The sequence below is a fragment of the Cryptomeria japonica genome, chromosome 7 (genome assembly GCF_030272615.1).
Source record: "Cryptomeria japonica chromosome 7, Sugi_1.0, whole genome shotgun sequence".
NCBI classification, from domain to species: Eukaryota; Viridiplantae; Streptophyta; class Pinopsida; order Cupressales; family Cupressaceae; genus Cryptomeria; species Cryptomeria japonica.
This window is the reverse complement of record NC_081411.1, coordinates 556,427,685-556,454,991: the sequence shown is the minus strand read 5'-3', so window position 1 is coordinate 556,454,991 and position 27,307 is coordinate 556,427,685. Positions and strand designations below refer to the sequence as shown.

The window sequence follows — 27,307 nt, the reverse complement described above, 5'->3', positions numbered from 1 at the left end:
TTAAACCCTAACACTAGGGACCCTAATTTAAGATTTTATGAGGAGCATATTAATCCTATTGTGATGCAATAATCGAGCACTATGAACACCACTGCTCAAATAGTAAACTATGCTCTAAATATGAAATGGTACGTAACAAGGTTTGGGAGAATGACTTCATCTCATGATAAAGAGGTGAAAGAAGGGCTTATGAAGGCCCTTCAAAAGATGTATTATTAAGGTCTACTTTACTTTGAACATAGTGGCTATCCTTTGTTAATCTATGCAACAAAACATTCAACAAAATAGAGGCAAGAATAGATAGAACTACATTAACTCAAATAACCCTATTGGATAGTGGTTGTGACATGCAATGATGCATCAAAGTTGAGGATACTTGCCACTCACCTCCATTTCATAGGTTATCACTTCCTCTCTTATAGAGATGAATCGGTCCACATATAGCTTTATACAATCAATCCAAAAGAATAGACTTACCTCTCAACAAGCAAATAAGCTAGTGGTCATGCATAGTGCCTTGTACCCTTCAATAAATCTTATCATCAAACTCTAGCCATATGTTGGGATGTTGATCCCAAAGATATTGCACAAGTTGATGAGCACAAGGCACATGAGAGATTAGTTGGGGTTCCACATAATGAAGCAACCCATTGTAGTCACAGTGACTTAGATTGAGACTTTGGCTTTGATATAGTATTAACAAATGTTTATTAAGGGCAATGACAATTTTTTTATGTTTTTTGTCATTTTATAGTTGAAACTTGCATCATTTGGTCATTTTGTTGTAATGTTTATTAATTAAACTTTAAGAATTGTATAAAAAAAATAAAAAAAATAAGACAGCTTAACTTAAATTAAATAACTAAAACAAAATTAAATTAAATAGTTTTCTTTCTTTAGAAAAAGAAGAAACTAAAGTTAAATTTCTTTACATGCATCACTTGAATTAATAAATTAAATTAAGTAATTTAAATATAATAAAATTTAAGCTAATTAAAATTTAAAAATTGTACAAGAATTAAAAAATCAAATAAAACAACTTAACTTAAATTAAATCCTTTTTAAGGAAAAAAAAGCTAAAGTTAAGTTTTTATATTTAATAATAAAACTAAAAACTAACTTTAAATACTATATATATACATATATATATATATATATAGTCTTTCGTTTATTTGGTAGAACTATTTATATTGAAATAACTAGCTTATTGGATCTTAGTAATTAATATAAAACAAATATACCAGAGACCAATTTGTTTTTATTTGGGGTTTTCTATCATTTTAGAAAAGAAGCAAAAGCTTGATCTCAACAAGTCGCACACTAAGCATAGCACTGCTCCAAGATGTTTCATTTTTTTTATTTGGTTATAGAATTTAAGATTTCTAGTTGGTTAGATTAGAGAAAGATATTGCTCATCTTAAACAAAGATCCAAATTTTGATCCCCAATACTCCATAGACGGTTTGAACCGCATAATAACAATAATCAATTTTAGCTCGAAGGGTCTGTAGGGGCACTCTACCTTGCATAGCCGATTCTTTTTGGGCTCTCTCAATTCCATTAAGACGCCCTTTAATTTGTATTTTAATACCTTCTACATCTGCCTTTTCAGCCAGTTCAATAGCTTTTTTCATTATTTTTCTTATTTCAACTCTCTCCTTTAGTTGTAGAGCAATATATTCCGCAAGAATTTTGGGTTCTCTATAAGGTTTCTCCACTTTTTCTATAGAAATGACAAGTTTTCTGTTTACAGAATCAAGCATATTTTGTACTTCCTTTCTTAATTGCTTAATTTCTTGTTCGTCATCTTTTTTTTTCTTTTTTTCTTGGCCCTTTTTTTCAATAAACAAGTCGACAAATGCAATATATATATTTACCGAAATCAATTCAGTCTGTTTCAGAATCTCTATACGTGTAATTCCTCCATAACTAGAATTTATGGAACTTTTTATATGTTGTACATAATTTTCAATACAATTATATATTCTCTCATCTTCTCGAAGATCTTCGGAATAATCCCTTTCTTCAAACCAAAGGGAACAATGGTTTTGCGTAAAACCAAGTCTAAAACCAAGTGGATTTATTTTGTTTCCCATACATATTTTTTTAAGTACTTTTTTGCAAGTAGTAGTAGTATATTTGCGACATAAATGGATTATGCTTCCATCTATTTGGATATTTTGTTTCTATTTTTTTACCATAATTGAGTTAGAGTCAGTTACATCCTCCAATGTAATACTTATATGACAAGTGGGTTTCTGTATTGGATAACCGCGTCCCCAAGCTCTAGGTCGAAATCTTTTGAAAATAGGACCTTCATTCACTTCAGCCATAAGGACAAATAGAGGATTAGAAAAATAGAAAATTATTTCCCCCCTCTATCCGGAACTTTGGGGGGTTCTCGGAAGAAAAGAGCGAAAAAAATTATCCCTAAGGTCGAAACCAAAAGGAATGTATAAACCAATGCTTCCATAGATTTGATCGTAGTTTATAATTAATAGAGATAGCTTTCGTACTAATTACAACATTTTCCATAAAAAAAGTGGAATCAAAAGATTTTGATTCTTGAGATGCCATTTCTCACTATTGCATTAACGAACGGAGCAATACCATATTATACCACTTGTCTTTTAGTAGTTGGATCTCCCAGTTTTTGGAATGCCCCAAATTCTACTTGAGCATCCAAATCCGGATCAATACCGGCAAAAACATCTCTAAATAGAGTTCTAGCACCATGCCAAATATGTCCAAAAAAGAAAAGAAGAGCAAATGTAGCATGCCCAAAAGTAAACCAACCCCCTTGGGCTACTCCAAAAAACACCATCTGATTTCAAAGTAGCACGATCTAACTCAAAAATTTCACCTAATTGTGCGCGTCTAGCATATTTTTTGACTATAGCAGGATCACCAAAACTAACTCCATCAAGTTCACCACCATAGAACTCAATAGTTACACCTACTTGTTCAACACTATATTTTGATTCTGCTCTCGTAAAAGGAACATCGGCTTTCACAATTCCTTCTTCATCTACTAGAACGACTAGAAATGTTTCGAAAAAGGTAGGCATACGACGTACAAAAAGCTCATGTCCATTTTTATCTTTGAAAATAGGGTGTCCTAACCAACCAACAGCAATTCCATCTCCATTGTCCATTGCACCCGCCCTGAATAACCCCCCTTTAGCTGGATTATTCCCAATGTAATCATAACAAGCAAGTTTTTCGGGAATTTTTGACCACCCAGGACTGCCCAGATCCCACGAATGAATAGAAAATTTGATCTACATTCGATCTCACCTTAATCACCCCATCTATCCTTCTGATAAGAAAGTCAGTTTCAAACCCTGCTTCGAACAGAAGGAGTACGCCATGCTAATGTGCCTTGGATGATCCACATCTCTGGGTTAGGCGTTGATGAGCACATTGAACTATCCATGTGGCTGATAGCCTTCACAGCCCAGACACAACAACGCAATTATCAGGGGCGCGCTCTACCACTGAGCTAATAGCCCAGTAGGCCTCCCCAGTAGTAGGGGATGCCTGCCAAAAGCAAAAGAAATCCTCTTGCTCGCTTGCCTTTTTTGAGACCTTATTTGTGTGTGTGTTTTTTTTTCTTCCTTCTTTATTAATGAATGAAAACTTGTTTATTATGTGAAGTTTTCATTCATTAATAAAAACTAAAAAAAAGAATAATAAATAGTGAAACTTAACTTAACAATGTTTTTATAAGTATGATTAAGTATGATTTTTACCTCTTAAAAAAAGAGAAATAGAGAAATTATTGAAATAATTTCTCTATTTCAAATTCAATATTAAACTAAAACAAACACAAAAAATAGGAGCCTATCAACTTGTCTCGACCTGGGAAAATGAGCTTACTTATGAACTTCATTCTTACTTACGTGACTATCAAGTAGCGAACTTCACTGCCGATAAACAACAAAAGACTCCATCTCTTGCAGATGGATCCTCGTGTCACTTGCTCTCTTTCGCAAGCGTAACAGTGTATGAGCTCAACAAGCATTAGCTCTCCCTGAAAAGGAGGTAATCCAGCCGCACCTTCCAGTATGGCTACCTTGTTACAACTTCACTCCAGTCACTAGTCGTGCCTTGGGCATCTCCCTCCTTGTGGTTAAGATAATTACTTCGAGCATGGCACACTTCCCTAGTGTGACGGGCGGTGTGTACAAGGCCCGAGAATGAATTCACCGCCGTATGGCTGACCGATGATTACTAGCGATTCCTACTTCATACAGGCAAGTTGCAACCTGCAATCCGAATTGAGGCTAGGTTTTTGAGGTTAGCTTGCCCTTGCAAGGGTGCAACTCTTTGTCCCGGCCATTGTAGCACGTGTGTCACCCAGGGTGTAAGGGGCATGATGACTTGACATCATCCTCACCTTCGTCCGGCTTAACACAGATAGTTTGTTCAGGGTTCCAAACTCTTATGGCAACTAAACACGAGGGTTGCGCTCATTGCGGGACTTAACCCAACACCTTGCGGCATGAACTGATGATAGCCATGCACCACCTATGTCCGCGTTCTCGAAGGCACTCCTTTTTTTCAAAAGGATTCGCGGCATCTCAATCCCTGGTAAGGTTCTTCGCTTTGCATCGAATTAAACCACATGCTCCACCGCTTGTGCGGGCCCCCGTCAATTCCTTTGAGTTTCATTCTTGCGAACGTACTTCCCAAGCGGGATACTTAACGCGTTAGCTACAACACTATACGGGTCGATACGCACAGCACTTAGTATCCATCGTTTACGGCTAGGACTATTGGGGTATCTAATCCCATTCGCTCCCCTAGCTTTCATCTCTGAGTGTCAGTGATGGCCCAACAGAGTGCTTTCGCCTGTTGGTGTTCTTCCTGATCTCAACGCATTTCACCGCTCCACCAGAAATTCCCTCTGCCTCTACCATACTCTAGCTTGGTAGTTTCCACCGCTTGTCCAGGGTTGAGCCCTGGGATTTGACGACGGACTTGAAAAGCCACCTATAGACACTTTACGCCCAATAATTCTGGATAACGCTTGCATCCTCTGTTTTACCGTGGCTGTTGGCACAGAGTTAGCCAATGCTTATTCCTTAGATACCGTCATTTATTCTTCTCCAAGAAAAGAAGTTTACGACCTGTGAGCCTTGTTCCTTCACGCGGCATTGCTCCATCAGGCTTTCGCCCATTGCGGAAAATTCCTCACTACTGCCTCTCATAGGAGTTTGGGTCGTGTCTCACTCCCAGTGTGGCTGATCATCCTCTCAGACCAACTACTGATTGGAGCCTTAGTAAGCCATTGCCTCACCAACTAGCTAATTAGACGTGAGCCCCTCCTTGGGTGGATTCCTCCCTTTTGCTCCTCAGCCTACCTCATAGAGGTACTAATTCTATGGGGTATTAGCAACCGTTTCCAGTTGTTGTTCCCCTCCCAAGGGCAGGTTCTTACGCATTACTCACCCGTTCGCCACTAGAAACACCACTTCCCATTCGACTTGCATGTGTTAAGCATGCCGCCAGCGTTCATCCTGAACCAGGATCAAACTCTCAATGAAATTCAGAGTTTCATTACTTATTACTTATAGTTCCCTTCTTCGTGGACGAAGTCGATTTACGAATTATCTATCATCTATATAATATCTTTCTTATAAGAAAGATGTTTATCAATATCCTTTCATTTTGTTTACTAAATAATGAGTATCTTTCAGTTTTTTATCAATCAATGTCTTTGTTTGCTCAATTTTGCTAATATCATCCTAACTACTAACGTTATAAGATGATAGAGTAATAGCAAACAAAGACATTAATTGATAAAACTTTTTGTCATTTGTATTATTTGTTTCAACCCATATACCCATTATTAGGGTTCAATATATATATATATTGAATACTGTGAAATTATGAGTTTTTGTACTCCATATATAGGATAGAATGTTCATTAACACTTTGCTACGTATTAATGATACGTTTTACTTTATCTTTTCTGGTGAGTATTAAATAAATTAAATTTACATTTAATACACTATAAATATAAACCCCCTAGCCTCTTTTTTCACAATATAAAAAAGAGCGAACAGAAATAAAAATGGAAGAACTCGCATTAGATTTAGGGATAATCAGTTTTGAACTGATGACTTTCACCACGTCAAGGTGACACTCTACCACTGAGTTATATCCCTTTCCTATCCTCATCTAGAAGGGAAATTGTAAGAACTTTTCATTCCCAAAGAATCGAAAATGAAACTATATTATTATTCTCTGGAAGTTATATCTTGTTTTCATACTCTTTCAAAACCTTGTTAAAAAAGAATGGAATCATTCTATAACTATTTATAGATTGACATTTTATTGAAAGAAAATTTGTAACTAAACTATGTAACCTAGTAGGCATAGAGTTTTTTGCTTCTTCTATTTTGCATAGACTTATTCTATTTAGATTCGCATAATAGACTAAAAAAAAAAAGAACTGTTTTTCCCTAGACTTTCTTGGTTTACATTGTCGATTGGCGCGCATAGCCGCACGGAACCTATATATCTATTGATACCATTTTATCATAGGCCATCGAAATAATCCTGAGCAGCCAAACCATGCCACCCAAACTAAAGCACAAAAGTAAAGATCTTTCATCAAATCGATTCCTAGTTAAATTATGCATTACTACATGGATAAGCTGACATTAACCCATCAATTTTGAATTGAATTTGTGATTAAAAAAAAAAATGATATTTCGAGATATAAATAAAAAATTAGCATGTTAATAACAAAAATGGATAAAAAAAAGATTGTCACTCTCATTCTTTTTAGTAGAGAATGAAGAATTAATCCCGAAGGATTCGGAGAGCTTTTTTGTTACAATATATATATATATATATATATATATATATATATATATATATATATATATATATATATATATATATATATATATATATATATATATATATATATATATATATATATATATATATATATATATATATATATATAATACTAATCATTCGTGTTAAAACAGGAAAACTGCCCAATCAAGTTTCCATAATGAAGAAAGGGAATACTCGAAAAACAAAAATGTCCTCAAAAGAATTGAACGAGAAGTCGTATGAGGAGAAATTCTCATGTACGGTTTTGTATAGTGGCAGTAAAGATAACTTTACTGTCAACTTTTCCACTATCACCCCTAAAAAACCAAACTCTGCCTTACGTAAAGTCGCCAGAGTACAATTAACCTCTAAATATGAAATCACTGCTTATATACCTGGTATTGACCATAATTTACAAGAACATTTTGTAGTATTAGTAAGAGGTGGAAGAGTTAAAGATTTGCCCGGTGTTAAATATCACATAATTCGAGGAATCTTAGATGTTGTCTCAGTAAAAAATCGTAAACAAGGGTGTTCTAGTGCGTTGTATATTCTTATCTAAGATTTGTATCATTTTATGATGATGCCATGTCAATTGCTAAAAACATGTAAAGTTTATGGCTAACCTAATAACGAACGTTTTGTAAGGGGACTAGAGCAGGCTAAAACAAACTAATTTGTAAGGATATTATATGTCTAAGGTTTAATATTGTATTGAATTCATTTCATAAGTTTTCCCTTATTGTAGTGTGTGTTAACATATAAATTGGAAATGTCTTGACCTTTTTGGAATAGGTTCAATTCAAATAGCATCGATTTAAAACACCTTCTTTTTTTTTTTTACTCTTTTTTTAAACCTAAGGACTTAATCGTATAGATATAGAAAATACAAGATTTCTAATCATAGCAAAAGAAAGGAAACGGATACTCAATATGAGAATGAGTAAACATAATTTGAATGCATAAGAATGAATATCTTATATATGCAGATGGAATCATGTGGAAAGCCGTATTCGACGAAAGTTGTATGTATGGTTTGGAGGGAGATCTTTGATACATTTAGAGATCCACCCTACAATATGGAGTTAAAAAGCCAAAATAAGTAATTATTAGTCTTTATGAAATAAATTTATGAACCTTTTTCACACTCATGTCACGCCAAAGTACTGTAGAAAAGAAAATTGAGAAATTTGATCCAATTTATCATAATCGATTAGTTATCATGGTCGTTAACTGTATTCTTAAACATGGAAAAAAATCATTAGCTTGTCGAATTTTTTATCAATCTCTAAAAAAGATTCAACAAAAAATAGAGAAAAATCCACTAATTGTTCTACGTCAAGCAATACAAAAATTAACTCCCAAATTGATAGTAAAATCAAGACGTGTAAGTGGATCCACTTATCAAGTTCCCATTGAAATAAAAAAGAAAGAAGGAAAAATACTTGCTATTCATTGGTTATTAGAATCATCCAGAAAACGTTCTGGTCAAAATATGCATTTCAAATTGAGTTACGAAATAATGGATGCTGCCAGAGAGAAAGGCAATGCTATACGCAAGAAGGAGGAGATTCATAAAATGGCAGAATCCAATAAAGCTTTTGCACATTACCATTAACCCACTAACTATATAAATAGATCCATAGATTTGTTGCATTTTGGCCAATAAAAGAAAACTTACTTTGTCAAAATTTATCCAAATTTTCTTTTATTGGAACGAAAACGAAAGGAAAAGAAGAATGAAAAATAAATCGTAGATAAATGATAATAAGGAGATTATGGATGAATATTCAATCTTATTCATCAAGTTTATAGAAATGTAAATGAAAGAAAATGTTGCTCGAAGATTCATTGAAGTTACTAAATTATGATCCGGACAAAATGAAAAACTCATTTTCAATTAATACTTTTAAATTATTTTTATGAAAGAATTTCATTTGCTTCTCTTCTATGGAAGTTCCATTTTTCCAGAATGTATCCTGATTTTCGGCCTATTCCTTCTTCTAGTGATCGACTTCATTTCTGATTAGAAAAAGACAACTTGGTTTTATTTCATCTCTTTAACCAGTTTAGTGCTAAGCACAGCCTTTTTGCTATTTCAATGGAGAGAAAAAACTACAATCAGTTTTTTTGGTAATTTCCAAACAAACAATTTTAATAAAATATTTCGGTTTCTAATTTTATTATGTTCCACTTTATGTATTCCTCTATCCGTGGAATACATTCAATGTACAGAAATGGCTGTAACAGAGTTTTTGCTTTTCATATTAACAGCTACTCTAGGAGGAATGTTTTTATGTGGTGCTAATGATTTAACAACTATCTTCGTATCTTTAGAATGTTTAAGTCTATGTTCTTATCTATTATCTGGATATACCAAAAGAGATGTACGGTCTAATGAGGCTATTATGAAATATTTACTTATGGGTGGAACAAGTTCTTCCATTCTTGCTTATGGTCTTTCTTGGCTATATGGTCTATCTGGAGGAGAGATTGAACTTCAAGAAATAGCCAATGGTCTTATAAATACACAAATGTATAACTCTTCGGGAATTTGGATTGCACTTCTATCTATAACGGTAGGAATTGCATTCAAGCTTTCCCTAGTTCCTTTCCATCAATGGACCCCCGATGTATATGAAGGAGTGCAATTCGTTTTACAAATTATGACATTTCTAAATCTCTTTTTTAGAGATGTTTCTATTTATAAAAACTCTATAGACATGTGGAAAAAAGACTGTTATTCCCACTTGGGCTAAGACATCACTTTTACCAAAAATTAAATTGAATTCAATTAAGGTAAAGCAAATTAAGAAACAAACTAAATTGTTTGATTCAATCAACAAATAGCTTTTACAAGTTAGTTATTACGGGTAGTTTTTACAAAGGATCAAATTAATGGCGTGTACAATATTTTTATTCTTTACGTAGATGCTACAAAGTAAGTTTTCATTCTTCAAAAACTACGAGTGTAAAAAAGAAGGCATCCGTCGACAAAAAGATTACCCTAAGATGAGCATCGCATGACTATTCAAAACGATTTAAATTAGATGGTTTTATTTTTTATTTTTAATTCTTTCATAACTGCTGAACTTTAAAAAAAAAAGGATTTACCATAATAACCACTGAGTAAGGATTCCTCGGAAAGTTAAGGATTAGTGATTCTATTCTATCAATTGAATAGATTCAATCTTATACATACACAAGGAAGGTAGCGAAATGAAAACCGTGCAATTAAATGATAGGCTTATAGTGAGAAATTTTATATTATAGTGTGATCTTGATTGAGCTTGTGTCTTTGTAGGAAATAGTTTGGTTATCAAACTCTCTTCCCCTTCTCTTTGCCTAATCATAAGATTTTTAGAAATGGTATTAAAGAATGCATTGATTTAAATAGAATGTTTATTAAATAGGTGAAATTGTACTATTGCATTTTGGCTTCATAGTGATAGATGAAAGTCCTCTTTGGGAAAAGAATTTGCATAGTTAGTAATTTAGTTACGAATGCTTAGTGAAATTTGAGAAAGATATAGGAATGATGTTATTTCCTTATGTAATTGTGAATTGTTAATAATTTCAGTACTTGTATCTAGAGTAAACTTGATTCAGTTATTTATATAGAAAGCATAATTAAAATCTTCCTTGAATAGATGTTAGCGTACTAAAAAAGTACTCCCCGTATATGTGACTAAACCAGTACTGGTGTTTTCGTGTGTATTGTAAGAAACCAATGCTTATTATATGTGCCCATGGATTGGTGAAGTAATCAACCATGGAGGATATGTTGCCTACGAGTATGGGAAACCATACTGTTTATGTGATGTTGCTTATTTGTTTCCCTACTGAGTACCAAACCTCGGGTTGTGGGTAACTCAGTATGTTAAGGGGTAGTATTCAAAGTGACCGTTCCTTGAATAGTATGGATTGGCGTACGAGTAATGTCGGCGCGAAGCAACTTTAGCTTCTCTACTTCGAGGAATGATATAGTTGTACTATGAAACTGTATCAAAGGTGTACTCAATACTTTCCCTTTTGATGAATCTATTTTATAGGTTTATATGTGACAGCCTATTCCTCTCCTTTATTTGAGCTTTTGGATGGTGATTCTTGTGTATGGTGTTGGTGTAATTTGGAGGATCCTTTGCCTTGTCTTCATGAAAGGTAGGTTTATTCACATGTGCTGCCAGTTAGTATGTGTTGGTGGGCATGTGGGTGGACCCTAGTCATGTATACCTCTGACTTACAGTGAGTATCCTTCTAGATACGTCGCTATGCGGGATGTGACCTGCGCGTGCTTTTTTCGCGAGGTACACTACCATGCGGGATACATCCATTGCGTGTGTTCTCCGCTTGGGGTATTGCCATGCCGCATGACGACGTGATGCGAGGTGATGTCGAGGTGCACACCGCCATGCCATGTGGGTAGTGTGACTATGTCGCACCACATGATGAGCTACTGCAATAGCTAGTCAGTTGTTCCTTCCTTCCTCGTTGGTGGCTAGATGTTAGTCACATAGTGATGTTATGTGCAATTGTGATATTCTTATTATTTCTTTGGGGACCAGCAATTTATTTTACGTTGACTTTGAAGGTTTAGCCACGATCTTGTGATCTTTTGCACTTTTGATTTGGTGTTGCAATTCCGGATTATTTTCTTGCCTTACTGTTGGAATTGATGATTTATTATCTTTATTCATTTGTACTTTGGTGGCTAAACTGGTTTATCCTTATTGTTTTCGGATGCTGGTCTTGTGTCGAAATGTGAAATTCCTCTCCAAGGACGTATGATACGGATTTGGTAGAGTGTGTGCGAGGAAGATGATGTAGGGAACCTTGAGGATGGGGGTATGTGAGGCTGTGATGCAGCTAGGATCCACTACCTACCTATGTGTGGTGACTATCTCTTGGAGGCTAACCACCTTGCTCAACAAGGGATATTCACAAAGGTCTTGTATGGAAGGTAGCACCGCTATGGTGTGCCTAGCACCATCGAGCCTTGAGTGAGATATTGGATATTTGTGATCATATTGTTGTTCTGAGATCAGGCATAGAGATGTTGATCGTGCATGTTATCTTTGACCGAGCATTAGACATGCTCACATGTGGCCTTTTGAGTTATGCATTCCAGTTATATGGATGGTTGTTATTTGTATCATGGAGTAAATTGTGTTAACTTGTCACTATGTTATGGGACATAGTCATTGGAAAGGTTTTTATATGCCTGGCAAGTGTAAACAATTGAGTTATTTATGTTGCTCTTATTTCATGAAAGTTAATTTGGTTGTAGAAATTGATATTTTAAGCTAGTTCTATGTTATAAAATTTTATGATAAAGATGTATTGGTAAAAGAATTGATCTTGATGGCATGTTTTCTTGTCATGTTTGATAGATGATTATGGTAATTGTTGTTTACCTCTTTGTAATGCTTTAATTTGGTGTAATGAAAGGAAGAAAATTCTTGCTTCCTTGCTATGATTGTGGATAATTCCTAGAATATTTTTAAGGAATGTATGGTTTTAGATGTATCTTTCCAATGGATAATGGCGTTTGTAAAGGATTTTGCAATAAATATTTCACTTGATTATGGAAAGATTTCTATGTGCAATTTGACCTTTGTTGAATGAGTTTCAAGGCTGATGCGTACGACATGTTCTCCATCTAGCCTTACGACTTCCAGGAGTAAGTCGGAACCTAGGGGGGGAGAATGTAGTACCCCTGCCCTAATCAATTTCTAATCTCAGTTTAATCTTGTTCAGTTTATCTTAATATTATGTTATAGTCAGATGTTTGATTTAATGCATAGCTGTTGATGTGGTTCCCACACTAGTTGTATGCAAGTTGTTCAGTGTTCCTATTTCGTGGTATTAATATCGAGCTAACGTTTTCATTAAATTTTATATATGTATGCATGTATGACTCTTGGTTGCAGGAGATTTCAGGTACAATGCTGCATGAGTGCGAGGTTCGTCTTCACCTGGATTTGCAGGTTTGAGTGTAACTCTTTAATCCTTAGAGTTGGATTAGGTGGTCGTAAGACCCTAGTTGGCCTTAGTCGTGCTCAAGTGAGCACCGTCAGTCGCCGTCGGTAATCCCTTTTTGGTTGGGTTTGCGAGTCGTCAGTTTGGTTGTCTTTCTCGATTTGTGTGCTTGGTGTGAATGGTTAAATTCTTTAATTAGTCCTTAGTATTCAATTTGATTAAATATGTGTTCGTACATTAAAGATTAATGGACTAGATTAATCGGGATTTCGTTATGCGATTATCGTTGATTTGGATTGCTCGTTTTAATTGGGAGTAAGTTCAATTAAATAGTTGATTTTGAATATTAAATGCATTTTGTAGATGCTGTCGAAAAAGAAAGTTTTGTATTTAATTGCAATAGATTTAATTGTATTCTGTTGGCTTTTGAAATTAGAAAGGGTGAATTGAATTAAATGAGAAAAATCGATTTTTAATTGGAAAGCAATTTAATTGTTGTAATAGTTAGAAAAGAATTATTTTTTTAAAATAAAAATTTTAATTTCAAAAATGGAATTTTGGTCAACTCTTCCTTATAACCTAAAATTTTGGGAAATTTTGGAGGATGGACATTTTTGGAAAATATTTTGTTGGAGGAAGTTTTTGGGATGAAATTTGGGGGTTTTGGATGGGGAAGGATTCCTGGAGTTGCAGGTTGGGGCTCTTCAACAGATCTTGCTAGGAATGCGAGATAAGGTAGGATTTAGAACCATCTCTTTGATTTCTGATTGTATTGTTCTTGTTTTTTTTTTCAAAACCAAATATTGGATATCAATTGGAAATGGCTATTCATGAGGAACTCTTGTTTAAATCTCCATTGGGTATTTTCAAATTCAAATTCGTTTTTAGAAATTAGATGTTGTTGGGAAGAATGGTTGAGTTATTGAGTTTAAATACCCATTTTGCCAAGTATGGGTTTTTGTTGAAGAAATTTTTATGGTTTGATATTCTTCAGATTGTTTGGGGTTTTGAAACTTTATGCTTGCTGGGAAAATTCTCATTTTCAATTTATTTGAAGCTGTGTGTTTTAAAAAAAATATAATTATCAAATGGGGTTTTGGTTTTTTTTGTTTTTTTTTTAAATTCTGTTAGTCTCTGGGAGACTATTTTTTTTAGACTGTGTTTTACACAGTAAACAGTTTTGTTTTAAAAATGAAAATAAATATAAAATAAAAATAAAAAAATTATATAAAAAATGGGAAACCCCAACCACGTGGGAGAGTACCCCACCACGTGGAGGGGTGCTGCGTGCCCATTGGGCAGCAGCGCTTCCCATGGGAAGCTGCGTGCTCCCTTTGGGAACAGCAGCTCTCCCATGGGGGCTGCGTGCTCCCAATGGGATGCAGTGTGTGCTTCCAAGGGGGGGCACACATGTGGGGGTCCACGTGGGTACCCTCCACCATGCTTATGTTTTTTTTTTGTTTTTTTTTTTGGTATAAAAAAAGGAAGAAACGTTCTTTTTTAATATTTTTTTAAAAAATATATATATATTATAGTTTAGTATTATTAAATTTAATTTTAAATTAAGTTTTTAATTATGTTTGATATTTTAATTAAGTTTTTTTTTATTATGATTAAATATTGGCACTAATTAATAATTCAAGGATATTTTGTTATTAATTTATTGTATAAGGTTGAATATACAATAATTAATATTCAAATCTTATCTTATTATTAATGCATATTTTTTTGTAATTAAATACTTAATTGGTTAATTCCGTTATTAATTATTAATTTGTTATATTTAATTAATCGTGGATTATTAAATATATTCATTAATTAATAGTTAATTTTAGTAATTTTCTTTAATGCTCATGGAAACAATTTGTTAATCTAGGAATGGATTTTCTTTATTTGGCTTCCCTAAATATGTATATTTCCTTGATCTGTATAGTGTAAATTGGTTCTGGAGAAGGCAAATGTGTAGGAATTTATTTTGAACCAGTACGTCAATGATGATGTTAATTGAAGATTAAATATCTTAATTAGTTAGTTAATGGTTGTTTAGATTATATTCTTGTGAAATTGGTTAAAGAACTCGTTATGGCGTATTTTTGTATGTTCGATGCAATGAACCTTAGAGAGTTAGAAAACCAAGAACAACCTATACCTAGATGAGGTAGATAACTGCAATCTAATATAGACTTTGTGGAAATCTTGATCGACATTTAATGTCTAGATTAATTTGGAGAAAGATTGTATCTGTTGAATGTTGCCTTTGCGAGTTTAATTTCTGTATTCGCTTTTAAATTATGAAATGGCAAGAGTGCTTTGTTTGATAGGTCCCTGTCGTATGGAATGATTTGGGGTACCTATTTCTGTCCTCGGTTCTGAGTTGACTGTTGTTTTGTGGTTGTGTCATATTTGGTCATATCCTTTGTGTAGGTGTCGAATGATGATTCGTGTTTGACCAGATGGTTGTCCTCTCCTTCTTGAACTCCGTTCGTCTGACCATGTGTATTCCTTGGGTTTTGAGTTCGTCTAAGTGTAGTCTAGTGTCGTATGGGAAAGTGGCTTTCGATTGGGGGTCGCGCCCAAAGTGGCTGCTGGATAACCCATTGAAAGTGAGTCTAATAAGTGATAACCTATCAGTAGATTAGAATGTAATCTCTAAGTAAGATAATTGTGCCTCACACATGGGACGAGTGCTAACATAGACTCGACATGTTGTGGGAAGGCCTAAAATGGCAAACCACCATCCTTGTCTTCACGAGAGGATGTGTGGGTCCACATGAGGCTTGGATGGGCCAGAGGCTCGGATTAGGTTGCCAGGGTAACCCAGTGTATGGGGTCGGAACCTATGAAGACCTGCCATGGTAACCGTACCAGGTTGTGTGATGACACTTGTCCCTACGTTCGCTAGTGTGTTGTCGTTTGTCTTGTTAGGAGTACCTTTGTGGGTCGTCCTTTTGTCTCTGCCCTTGTGAGTATCGGTTTCATGTTAGACCTTGGGTGGTGATGGCTCAGTCTTGTGGATGCTCTTCTGGACCTTTGTATTAGCTTTGATTATGTTCAGCTGGATCCTTTCCTTTTCAAGGATCGTTTATGTATTAATTGACCGATGTGGTCGTGTGTATATTGTTTATTTTCGCCTTGATGGCCGGATTGTAATGGTGTAACCTCTTGTACTCTTAACTTTATTATTTATCAGAGGGGTCTTGTAGTTGAGCAGACCCGGAGATGTAGCCCTTTAGGGGTGAACTCCGAGATCATTATGGTGTTATGTGATGTTATTCTCTTATGTTTCCTTTATTCAGCTTTATCTTGTGTGATTAGCTTATGTTAGAATGGATAAGTGAATAAATGGAATTAACTTTAAATGCTTATATGCAGTCCTTTCTTGAATGCCTTTTTGATCGAATGCATAAGTGGTTTAGATGAGATTTATTGTAGATGCATGTATGCAATCGTCTTTTAAATGCAATAAATTGGAATATGAAAGAATGTAACTTAGAGTAATGGAATATATTCAGTTGTTGTTAAGGAAATTAAGTATGCTTGAAAAGATCTCATATGTATATGATGAAATTCTAGTGTGTTAGAATATTAGATGTATGGCTTGTAATTTTAAATGAAAAGCTTGAATGAAGATTATGAATAGATCTTAATGGATGAATCTTTGCTTGTGATTTATATTTCCATCTTTGAAAGAAATTATCCTGATTAAGAATTATCTCGTTTTTAAGATAATCAGCTTATTGGATTTATTGTGTGAGTTAAGTGAATTGTGAAATTTAAGTAATCTCGTTGGGAAACTTCTTAGGTGTTAGTTGATGTCTTCTACTATGTAATCTAAATCTTTGATATCTTGTTGTATCTTAGTGTGGTGTAACTTTAAAAAAAAAAAAATTATTGCACTCTATTCTTGTGTTTTGGCTTGTCCCTTCGGGGTTTCCTGGCGGGGCATTACAATAAAAAAGAGAGAATCCACTAATCTTTTTTATCGCTTAGGAGCTGTGCGAGAAGAAAGTCTCATGCACGGTTCTGAATGAGAGAAAGGAGGGGGAATTCCTCTTTTCAACTCTAACTCCCCCACTCCAGTCGTTGCTTTTATTTCTGTTATTTCAAAAGTAGCTACTTCAGCTTTAGCCACTAGAATTTTTGATATGATTTTTTATTTCTCATTGAACGAATGGCATCTTCTTTTGGAAATATTAGCTATTCTTAGCATGATATTAGGAAATTTAATTGCTATTACTCAAACAAGCATAAAACGTATGCTTGCATATTCATCGATAGGTCAAATTGGATATATCCTTATTGGAATAATTGATAAAGACTCAAATAATGGATATGCAAGTATGATAACTTATATGCGCCTCTATATTTTTATGAATTAGGAACTTTTGCTTGTATTGTATTATTCAGTCTATGTCAGGAACAAATAACATTTGGGATTACGTAGGATTATATATGAAAGACCCTTTTTCAGCTTTGTCTTTATCTTTATGTCTACTATCTCTAGGAGGTATTCCTCCATTAGCAGGTTTTTTTGGAAAACTTTATATATTCTGATGTGGATGGCAAGCAGGTTCCTATTTATTAGTTTCGATAGGGCTCTTTATGAGTGTTATTTCAATATATTATTATCTGAAAATAATTAAGTTATTAATGACTGAAAGAAACAAAGAAATAACTCCCTACGTGCAAAATTATAGATTATCTTCTTCAATCTCAAAAAATTCTATCGAATTTAGTATGATTGTATGTGTAATGGCATCTACTTTACTAGGAATAGTAATGAATCCAATTGTTGCAATTGCCTAGGATACATTATTTTAGAAATTTATTTCTATAAATCTTCTGCTTACTGAAAAAAGTAAGAATTGCCCTCATATTCTTAAAATTGCAGGGAATAGGCTTAAATTATCAGATGAACTTCTAATTACAAAATCAACTTGATCGTTAAATTAGAAGTTCATTTTGTACCATAAATATACATTTTCATTATGAGAAAAAGTCGTTCAAACATGCGTAAATAAAATATTTGTAATTCTGTTCTATTTTAAATAGAAAAGAATTACAAAAACATGGACGTAGATAATCTAATCTTGACACTTAATTGAATCGAGATAACCTTGCTCTTTCATCTAAAAGTTATTGTGAGCAGAGCACAATAGCTTTTTATTGTAGTACATCCAGCAGGAATTGAACCCGCGACTTCCCAATTATGAGTTGGGTGCTTTAACCATTCAGCCATGGATGCCATGGTAAAGCGGAAATAAAAAAAAGTTGATTTTAAATTGAATTCTAATTTATGTTTCTAATTTTCAATAAGAAAGAGATTTGGGATTGTTAGCAATTTCTATAGGATAAAATGCTAATTAAAGGAACAATACAGATAGATAAGATCTAATTGGGGGGTACAAATAGAGATTCTTAAATTAATGAAAATTGAATGAAAGAAGTATCGTTCTAAATAGGGTCTAAAAATCCTATTTTATTTTTGGTATGTTTGGTTTCGTATAATAGATACCTATCTATTTTTTGCCCTTTTAAAAAAAGTATCATCTCTTTTCAAAAGAAAACAAAATAAATTTGTTAAATAAAAAACTAATAATAAATAGAAAAATCTATTTTATATTGAATGAACTAAAATAATAAAGTTTGACTTTTATTTTATTGCATGAAACAAAAATTCAAACAAATAAAGTAAAATTGAAAACTTTAGTCTTATCATCAAAAAATAGTAGCCCTATCTCCATAAAATGGAATCGAACTTCTTTTGACATCACTGTGTACTAAGAGTATACAGACAACAATAGGAAGTTTTTGCAAAACAGTGAATAGATAAAGAGTTTGGAAGGTTTCTTTGGATATAGAGAGCAACTTGATTTGGTGCTTCCAACAGATCTGTATCTGAACTGGTATGTAGATCTACCTCTCTCTTGTTTTTTTAAGTCGTTAAAAAAAAATCCATGAAATGTGTCTTTATTTCAAGCATTTGTCATGAATAGGTATAATATACATAAATTAGATTGTAATTTTTTTAAGGTAAATTTAGAAAATTAAACATGATCCAACAAAGAGTTTAAAAACAAAAATTGGAGACATTTTTCGAAGAGATCAAATTATTATTTATTGTTTGGTAACGTTCAAGATCAAATTCTAAACTTATTCTAAGGTTTACCTTTGTTCACATACTAATAAGAAAATCGATTTGATTTTTGAGTTAGAATTTCTACTTTTTAAGAACAAAAACGAATTCATATGCATTCACTTTTTGAGTTTATCAAATATAAATAAAACATTCAATTCTTACTTTTAAGATGTGCTTTCTTGATAAAGCACTTACCTTTATTGATTTCTAAGTATAGCATGTGCTTTTTAATAAGGCACTAATTTTAAATATTATAAGTTTGCAATTTAATATTTCATAATGAATTTAGTTTATTTAAATAATATAAGTATTATAATATTAAATTTTTTTTAAAAACATAAATTTAATAAATATAAATAATTTACTTTAATTAAAAAAATTAGTGTAAAAGTAATATATTATATGACGTAAAGTAATTTATATCATTAAAAAGGATATAGGCATTTGGAATAAAAAAGGTATTTTATTTTTCTAATAAAAGCAAGCATGTAATCATGAAAAAACAATAAAGGTGGCAATTAATTAATCAACAAATGAGACATTGAAGTGAAGGATACTAAAAAGTGAGGGAAACTTTTTATGAAATCAATTAGGGAAATATTTTTATGATCATTGAAATTTGTGGGTTTTACTGATTTTAATGAAATTTCTTTTTTTAGTCATATATTTTTGTAGATATTTAAGCTAGCTACCACTGGAATTAAACACTCAAACTAAAGATCCCAAAAAAGTCACCAAATCCTTCCCTTCACCTGTTTGGATACATGTAACAACCTATCAGATACTGGGTACAATACTCTCGAATATGGAATGAATACTGTATCCATATGTATATAATCATGTTATTGGATACTTTCCTTTTTGAATTTCAATAGTTATTGAGTTTATCAATTTTAGACTCCAGGGTCAATCAAATTTTCAGTTGTTTTTAAAACGTAGGCATGATTTTACCAACCGAACAAACTTATAAAATCTTCTACATCAATCCAGTTTTGTCAATTTGCATTGTTTTTTCTTCTTTAAGTATTACAAAATGGAATTTCTTTGGCCATTTCATTTTTTTGTTTTTGATATTATAAGAGATTAAATATCTCTTCTCAAAGCCAAATTTTTCTATTGAATATTTTTTTCTCCTTATTATGATGACACGAAGATGAATCCTACCAACAATCCATATGATTCCTTGGTTATTGAAAGAAATGAAGTTTCTACAAGAATCATTCCTATTGCAACATTGAATCCATACCAAAACAAATGGACGATCAAGGGAAGAGTCACTACAAAGAGCCAACTTTGCCATTTTAACAATGCAAGAGGAGATGGAAAAGTTTTTAGTTTTGACTTGGTTGATTTCGATGGTGGTGAAATAAGGGTAACATGTTTTAATGCTATTGCAAAATAATTTTATGATTGCATAGACACAGGGAGAGTGTTTACAATCTCATAAAGGGGACTCAAACCGACACAAAAAAATTCAACCATTTAAAAGATGACTAAGAATTTTTTTTTGAAAATTAATTCATCGAGTTGTGTTTGGAGGAAGATAGCTTAATACCAAATCAGTTTTTCCATTTTACACCAATAAGTGAAGTTGAGAATATGAAAAAGCAATTCTATGGTTGATATTATTGGTGTTGTTTTATCAATCGTTCCACCAAACATAATATTTAGAAAGAATGCCACATAAATTGAGACAAGAAATCTTCAAATGAAAGACATGTCAACTTGTATGGTGGAGTTAACAATGTGGGGTGGTTTCTACAATCGAGAAGGCCAAAAACTCCAAGAAATGTGCAATTAACGAACTTGCCCCATTCTCGCTATAAAGGTTGCACAGATTAGTGATTTTGGTGAAAAATCTTTGAAAACAATTAGCACAACCTAACTTCTTATGAATCCAGATCTTCTAGAGTCACAGCAATTGAGATCTTGGTTTGATATAGAAGGGAAGAATCTAACTACTCAGTCCATTACAAAAGAAAACTCATCTCTAATGCAAGCTAGAATGTTAAAAATATTGCACAAATTGAGGATGAGGAGCAAGGTAAATTTGATAAACCTTATTGGACAATGATAAAAGCTACATTATCTTTCATAAAGGTGGACAATTTCTGTTATACAACTTGCTCGTTGAAGATTGGAGGTAGTCAATGCAAAAAAAGGTAAACCTGTGCAAATAAATACCATAGAGAATGAATGGGAAATTTTATCTACGTTGCATCAAGGTTAAAATATACAATTTTTTGAAATAGATATGTTGGGAAGAAGAGACATTGATAGACATACAGATTGGTCTTATGAATATCAAGGTGAAGAGTACACAACTCAAGCAGACAATTTCATAAGCAATAAGAAAGATCATGGATGTCTCATACATGATGATATATTGCAACACATCAACTACACAACCCTCAAAAGTAAACAAAGAAAGGCAATCGACATAATTATGGACCACTACCATAGAAATCAAAATGGAGAGCCATTATTCATGATAATACAAGGAAAAATAGGAACAGGAAAGTCATATTTGATTGGTGCCATTAGTCAAGCCCTTGAAAACGAGGCAATGCCAAGTTGTTCTCCCCTTCTATTACTTGCACCAAGATGAGTGGAAACATTCAATTTAGGAGCCTCTACAGTTCATTCAAAATTAAGAATCCCAATATGAGACTTTTCTCAGCTAGAAGAAACAAGACGTAAAAGCTTTCAAGAAGATATAACACATATCAAATACTTTTTGATTGATGAAATGAGCTTCATTGGTTAAAACATGTTATAAAAGATAGCTTCTCGACTTCGAAAATAATTCTCACAAAATGCACACATACGCTTTGCAGGTAGATCTTTCATTATGACTAATCAAGACAACTATTCTATATTATATCTATTATATTTCATATCTATACAATCATTATAATTTTATTACATAATTTTTTTAAAAAATTGTCAGTCTTCTATTAGGTATATCTATGATTTTGGTTGGATTTGGGCCAATTGCCCCCAGTCAATGATAGACCAGCATATGCCAGCAACAAATGGGCAAAGTTATTGAGGCAGGAATTCAAAATTGTGGTTACATTAGATAAAATATTCAGACAAGATGGACAAAACAATCAACAACAAAGGTTTCGTCAACTTTTGACAAATCTAAGAGATGCAAACCCACAAATTGATGACTGGAGATTACTTATGACAAGAACCCCTATTAACATAGATGCTACAACTAATGTTGAGTTTGATAGTACTGTCATTTTGTTCCCCACAAATGAAAAATGCTCATAATCATAACAAAAAAAATTCATATACATTGAAACATCCTATTGCACATACTCTTGCAACAAAAGTAGGAAGTGTACATTAAGCAGAAGAATTTTCAAATGATGAACTTGATCTACAGATATTGATCACTAAAAATTCAAGGGTGATCAACTTCAAATCTTTAGATACAAGCAAGACTTGTAAATGGAGCTCTAGGATATATTCGAAAGATTGTCTATAAACCAGGAAGTTCTCCATCTGAACCACCATCATATGTCATTGTTGAACTTGACAATTATACATGAATACCATTTGAAGATCATCTTCCAAATATAATTCTAATAACACCAATACAAAGGGGTAGGACATTTCAGTTACCATTGAAATGTCCGCCAAAATAACCTAGAAAAATAAACATAATCTAACTACAAATAGAGATAAAAAAAAATTAGAATGTTTATATATCAACATACACAACTATGAACAACTACCATATACATCTCCAATTCATCATTTGCTATCCATGAGAATGCATAGAACATCATGAACATAACCAAAGCATCATGTAATGCAAGTAGAATAAAGATAACATACAACTAATATCCCATTACACATTTTCTTTCCTACATTCATCCCCTAGGGTATCTAAGTGTCTCTACTTACTAGCAACATCTCAATAACATACTATGATATTTTCATTTATCTTCAATTCTCTAAGTTCATTTTACAAGACCAAACCAAATGTTCCTAATTACCATTATTACATTAAACATCTAGCACATTATGAATCATATATACACATAAAAATGGCTATGAGCAATTAAATAAATATTTAATATTCTTAATAATTATACTTCTATTAAATAGTTAGTTTGAAAAGATTAATTTATTTAATTCATTTCGTGTCTTTCTATTAATTAATATTTTATTAATTAATTCATCTATCCTAATCCTCTAAAATAATTAAATATCTAATATTTAATTATTCTTTTAACCAATTTAATTAAATATATAATATTTAATTATCTCATCCAATCAATTAAATATCCAATATTTAATAGTTATTCTCCTATCCTATAGTCTCAAATATTAAATAATTTCCTAAATTATTTAATCTTTCTTTTCCAACTCACCCTCCATCTCCACTTCATCTTCCATTTGCCAACTCATCAAACATGTGGCTAAGGAAATTAATATTTCTTAAATATTAATTCATCATTTATCTTCAACCACCAAATTTAATGAATATTGAGTACGTACACATATTTCATAACCATCTTCTATATTCTCTCCAACACCCCTACATCTTAGAAAGGACTTGAGTCCACTTGTCCTATCATGCCTAAATCTTCTCCAACCATCCCTAGATTCTCTCAGTCAGCAACCCAGTCAAGGTGAGATGAGTGACACTTGTCTTCTCCTTCCCCTTTTTTCTCAACCTTCACCTTTACTCACAGCCATCTAAATCTGCAAATCTAATCATGACCGTTGATCTAAGCCACATCATCTCATCCTCTCAAGGTCTATAAAATCAAGAGCTTCGGTTGAGATAGTTAATCTTCAAGTTAGACTTCAAGAGACTTCAAGTGCATTTTCAAGCAAATAATTTGTAAAACTTATGCATCCGTGAGTTTTAATCTTGAAGCAAAATAACATAATCATTTAGCATAATCATGTAGTATTGCATATCATAGCATTTGTTAACTACCAGTTATCAGTCCATTCTTCATATGTCATCTTGGAAGCTATCAGTGCATTGTCTGATAGCACACCATCTGCAACCAGGACCAGTGGAGTTGGGACACAATGAAACATAAATCATGAAGGTAATAATAGTATTTTTATTTGATATGTATTTCATGTAGTTTCATTGGTTGAGTTTGGATTTCCTGTAGCATTTTCATTTGTATTTTGTGAAACTAACTTGTTGCAGGTAGCATTCTGGGGATGAAATTCAAGTCGACACAGAATCCATATTCCATCTCTAAGGATAGATCTAGATCATTTCCTTAAGAATTGCATATCATCAAGATTACCAATCACATGCATATTCATGAATCATAATAGCAAGTATTAACCTTTCCTAATCACGCGATTTCATTTAGATAACAAGTCTATCTCATTCCCATACATAATGAACATTCCACAATATAGACCACATGATATAATATCATCTTATTACATTCCAAGATCATAGTCTCTACAACAACATTTTGCATGATATTACAAGATACAAGAGTACATAATCTATTTCCACATTTAACAAGTCATCACGATACAATATCTCTAGTACATAGAAATCATCTCCATAGGTTAATTGTATAATGAAGAATCATTGATTCCATACAAATCTGCAACTACTCATTCATTTCCATATCCCAAGAATAACTAACACTAAGGAATAACATATTTCAAATCAAGGCATACATGATCGTTATCATATTCATTACCATCCACAAGATATACACAGGACATTGCAGTCATATCACTTAAACCTTTAACTCTTTTCTAATCTAGAAATTACATACACAATGGATATCCATTTACAAAAATCTTATCCGATATATCTCATTCTGAATTTAATCTACTACAAGTCCTATTACACATGTTCTCAAGATACTGATTGCATAGTATTTTTTACAATTACATCATTTTTGAGTTACATACCACATGTTAACAATCCTAATTACATATATTATGCTCCAAGATCCATCCACATGATGAGATAGTATAAATTCATATCCACGCACGCAACATCCAATGAAGAACATCCCAATGGAAGAAGGCATCAAACCACCTGACCATGTGGAACCAAAGGAACCACCCCCCGTGCTAGGAGATGACATGGGGTTCCAACTCACACTCAAGTCCTAGAATGACACCTACTAACCAAGGGACTCAACATAACATAACAAAGATATACATTTCCATAACCAAATCACACCACATGGCTAAAAAACATCAAAGAACTCTCTCAGAGGCATGACAACAATCAAGGCATAAGAACCATGGTCATATGTAGAAGTGGAGTGTCATCACATGCTATCCTCACAAAGAAGGTAAATATACACCCATAGTAGGCATGCATGCTATCCTCACATAGAAGAGTAATTCATACTCTTGATATACATGCAAGCTACTCTCACACAGAAGGGTAAAATCAATCCCTGATAGACATGTGGAGTCATCTCAACCTATGTGAGAACAAGGGAGATTAGATTGCCATCTCAATGGCCTCAATCCAATTAGTGTTATTATCTTGTTAAGTGAATCCCAACCCAATCAATTTGATTAATAATGTTATCACTTGTTAAGATCAAGAAAACTTTCAATGTGCCCTGGCAGTCTAGGTGCTAAACAACCTATCTTACATGACCCCGATCATCACATGAAAGCCCACTCTCTCTACCATATGCCAAGACCTTAGGGAAAAACAACATCCAATAACATCATAAACATATAAAGAAGGCTCACAAGAGACATAAAAATGCTCATAACAAATCTGAGAACAAACTGGACATAATAGGATACATAAGGCCACATACAAGGCAAGAGCCTTCACAAATGCATAACAATCAAAGAGCCAAAGCATGATCATAATCCATAAGTAAATCCAAATCTATTTCAAATCCTCAATAGTGAGGCAAAGCACATCCCACTGGAGCCATGATATCAATCCTCAACAACAAGGAATTCACCCTCCTGTTGGAGCAATATAACACATATGAAATCACCTCAATGGTAAGGCACAAACCCTCTTACCGGAGCACAAAAAACATCATGAAAGATCAAAATACACAAAAGATAACTTAGTGAAGCTCAATACAGCCCAACACAGCCTCTGGAGAATGCACAAATCCCAGAAAAACCCTCACACAAACCAAACTGACATCCCCAGCACCTCTGGAGCAGTTTAGCACTCCTGGTATGTTGTTTAGTGCCCCTGGAACTCAGAATGGCATTTTTGGTATGTACCCTAGCATTCTTGGTACATTCCTCAGCGTTTTGGGTTCATTCATTAGCGTTTTGGGTGCATTTAGCAGCGTTTTTGGTTAAGATGCAGAAACTCAGGTGAAACTTACAAATCATGAAAGGGCACTTGCCCAAGTCTGCATAGGAGTTCAAAACGACCCAAAAGCACAACACAGAAGGTTCGAAAAGTCAAAAAATCAAAGAAGAAACAAAAAATCAAGGAGCTGAAGACTCACAAACAGAAAACAACTGCAAATGCATTCTCCCACAGTGCCTAGAATGACACCCTGAATGCATAACAACAAGGGGACACCTAACAACTATACAATAACCTCAAAGAAACATCTCAAGAGATTTCCAAGGCCCAAAAACATTCTCAGACCTTCCCAAATGATCTTTTGTCCAAGTTGCAAGTCACAGAGAAGTAAAAATGAACAAGCTACATCAACATTGTGATAAGGAAGATGTAGAAAGCATAACAAAAAGGGAAATCTAACTCCATCAAGATGCAAGGAATGTGGAATAAAATACTTCCCGACAGTCAATATTTTCAGAATTTGAAATCAACCAAATGCAAAATCCTATTTCCGCAATCTTTTCCCAAACCCAAAATTTATTCTTTAAAATTGAATCTAATTTCCCCAAACAATCTTTAAACAAATTCCAGCAAACAATCTTTGATCAAGCACAGTGCAAGCAATGCTCTTTCCGGAAAACAAATACAAAAGATGTAGAAGCCAACCTGGTAAGCGCAATCCAACAAATGATGATTCGAAGAAGAGCTAAAACTTCAAGCAATCTTCAATCCAAATCGAAATCCAACTCAAGAATTTTGCTGGATGATCAACCCGACAACATTCTCAGAAAGACAAATAAATAAAAATTAAACCCAAAACTATAGAAAAGTTCCAACCAATCAGAAAATTCAGAGAACCAATATATTATACCTACCTTGTATAGTTTTGAGGAACATATTATTTAATAATATTATTCACTTACCCATTCGAAAATAACCAATCAAATGCAAGGGTAGGTAAGTTGTATATTATATATGTTTATACAAATAATACTAATGTAACAATATATTTGCAATTAGATTATTAAA

The 27,307-nt window shown here is 33.3% G+C and overlaps 1 protein-coding gene, 1 non-coding gene and 1 pseudogene across 2 annotated transcripts; 2 read left to right on the top strand and 1 right to left on the bottom strand.

The window, feature by feature from the left end:
• The first annotated feature begins 8,004 nt into the window (after positions 1-8,004).
• Positions 8,005-8,472, top strand: LOC131856270 (small ribosomal subunit protein uS7c-like). The gene has a single exon (XM_059207804.1). The coding sequence runs from the start codon at positions 8,005-8,007 to the stop codon at positions 8,470-8,472; it is 468 nt and encodes a 155-aa protein (XP_059063787.1).
• A 304-nt stretch (positions 8,473-8,776) lies between these two features.
• LOC131856846 (NAD(P)H-quinone oxidoreductase subunit 2 A, chloroplastic-like) lies at positions 8,777-17,639 on the top strand (annotated as a pseudogene).
• A 366-nt stretch (positions 17,640-18,005) lies between these two features.
• On the bottom strand, positions 18,006-18,078 carry TRNAM-CAU (transfer RNA methionine (anticodon CAU)). The gene has a single exon. It is a non-coding gene; the product is annotated as a tRNA-Met (tRNA).
• Between the last annotated feature and the right edge of the window lie 9,229 nt (positions 18,079-27,307).

Bases quoted from the DNA above. Each gene is read 5' to 3' on its own strand.
- LOC131856270 (XM_059207804.1), top strand. From the start codon at position 8,005: ATGTCACGCCAAAGTACTGTAGAAAAGAAAATTGAGAAATTTGATCCA.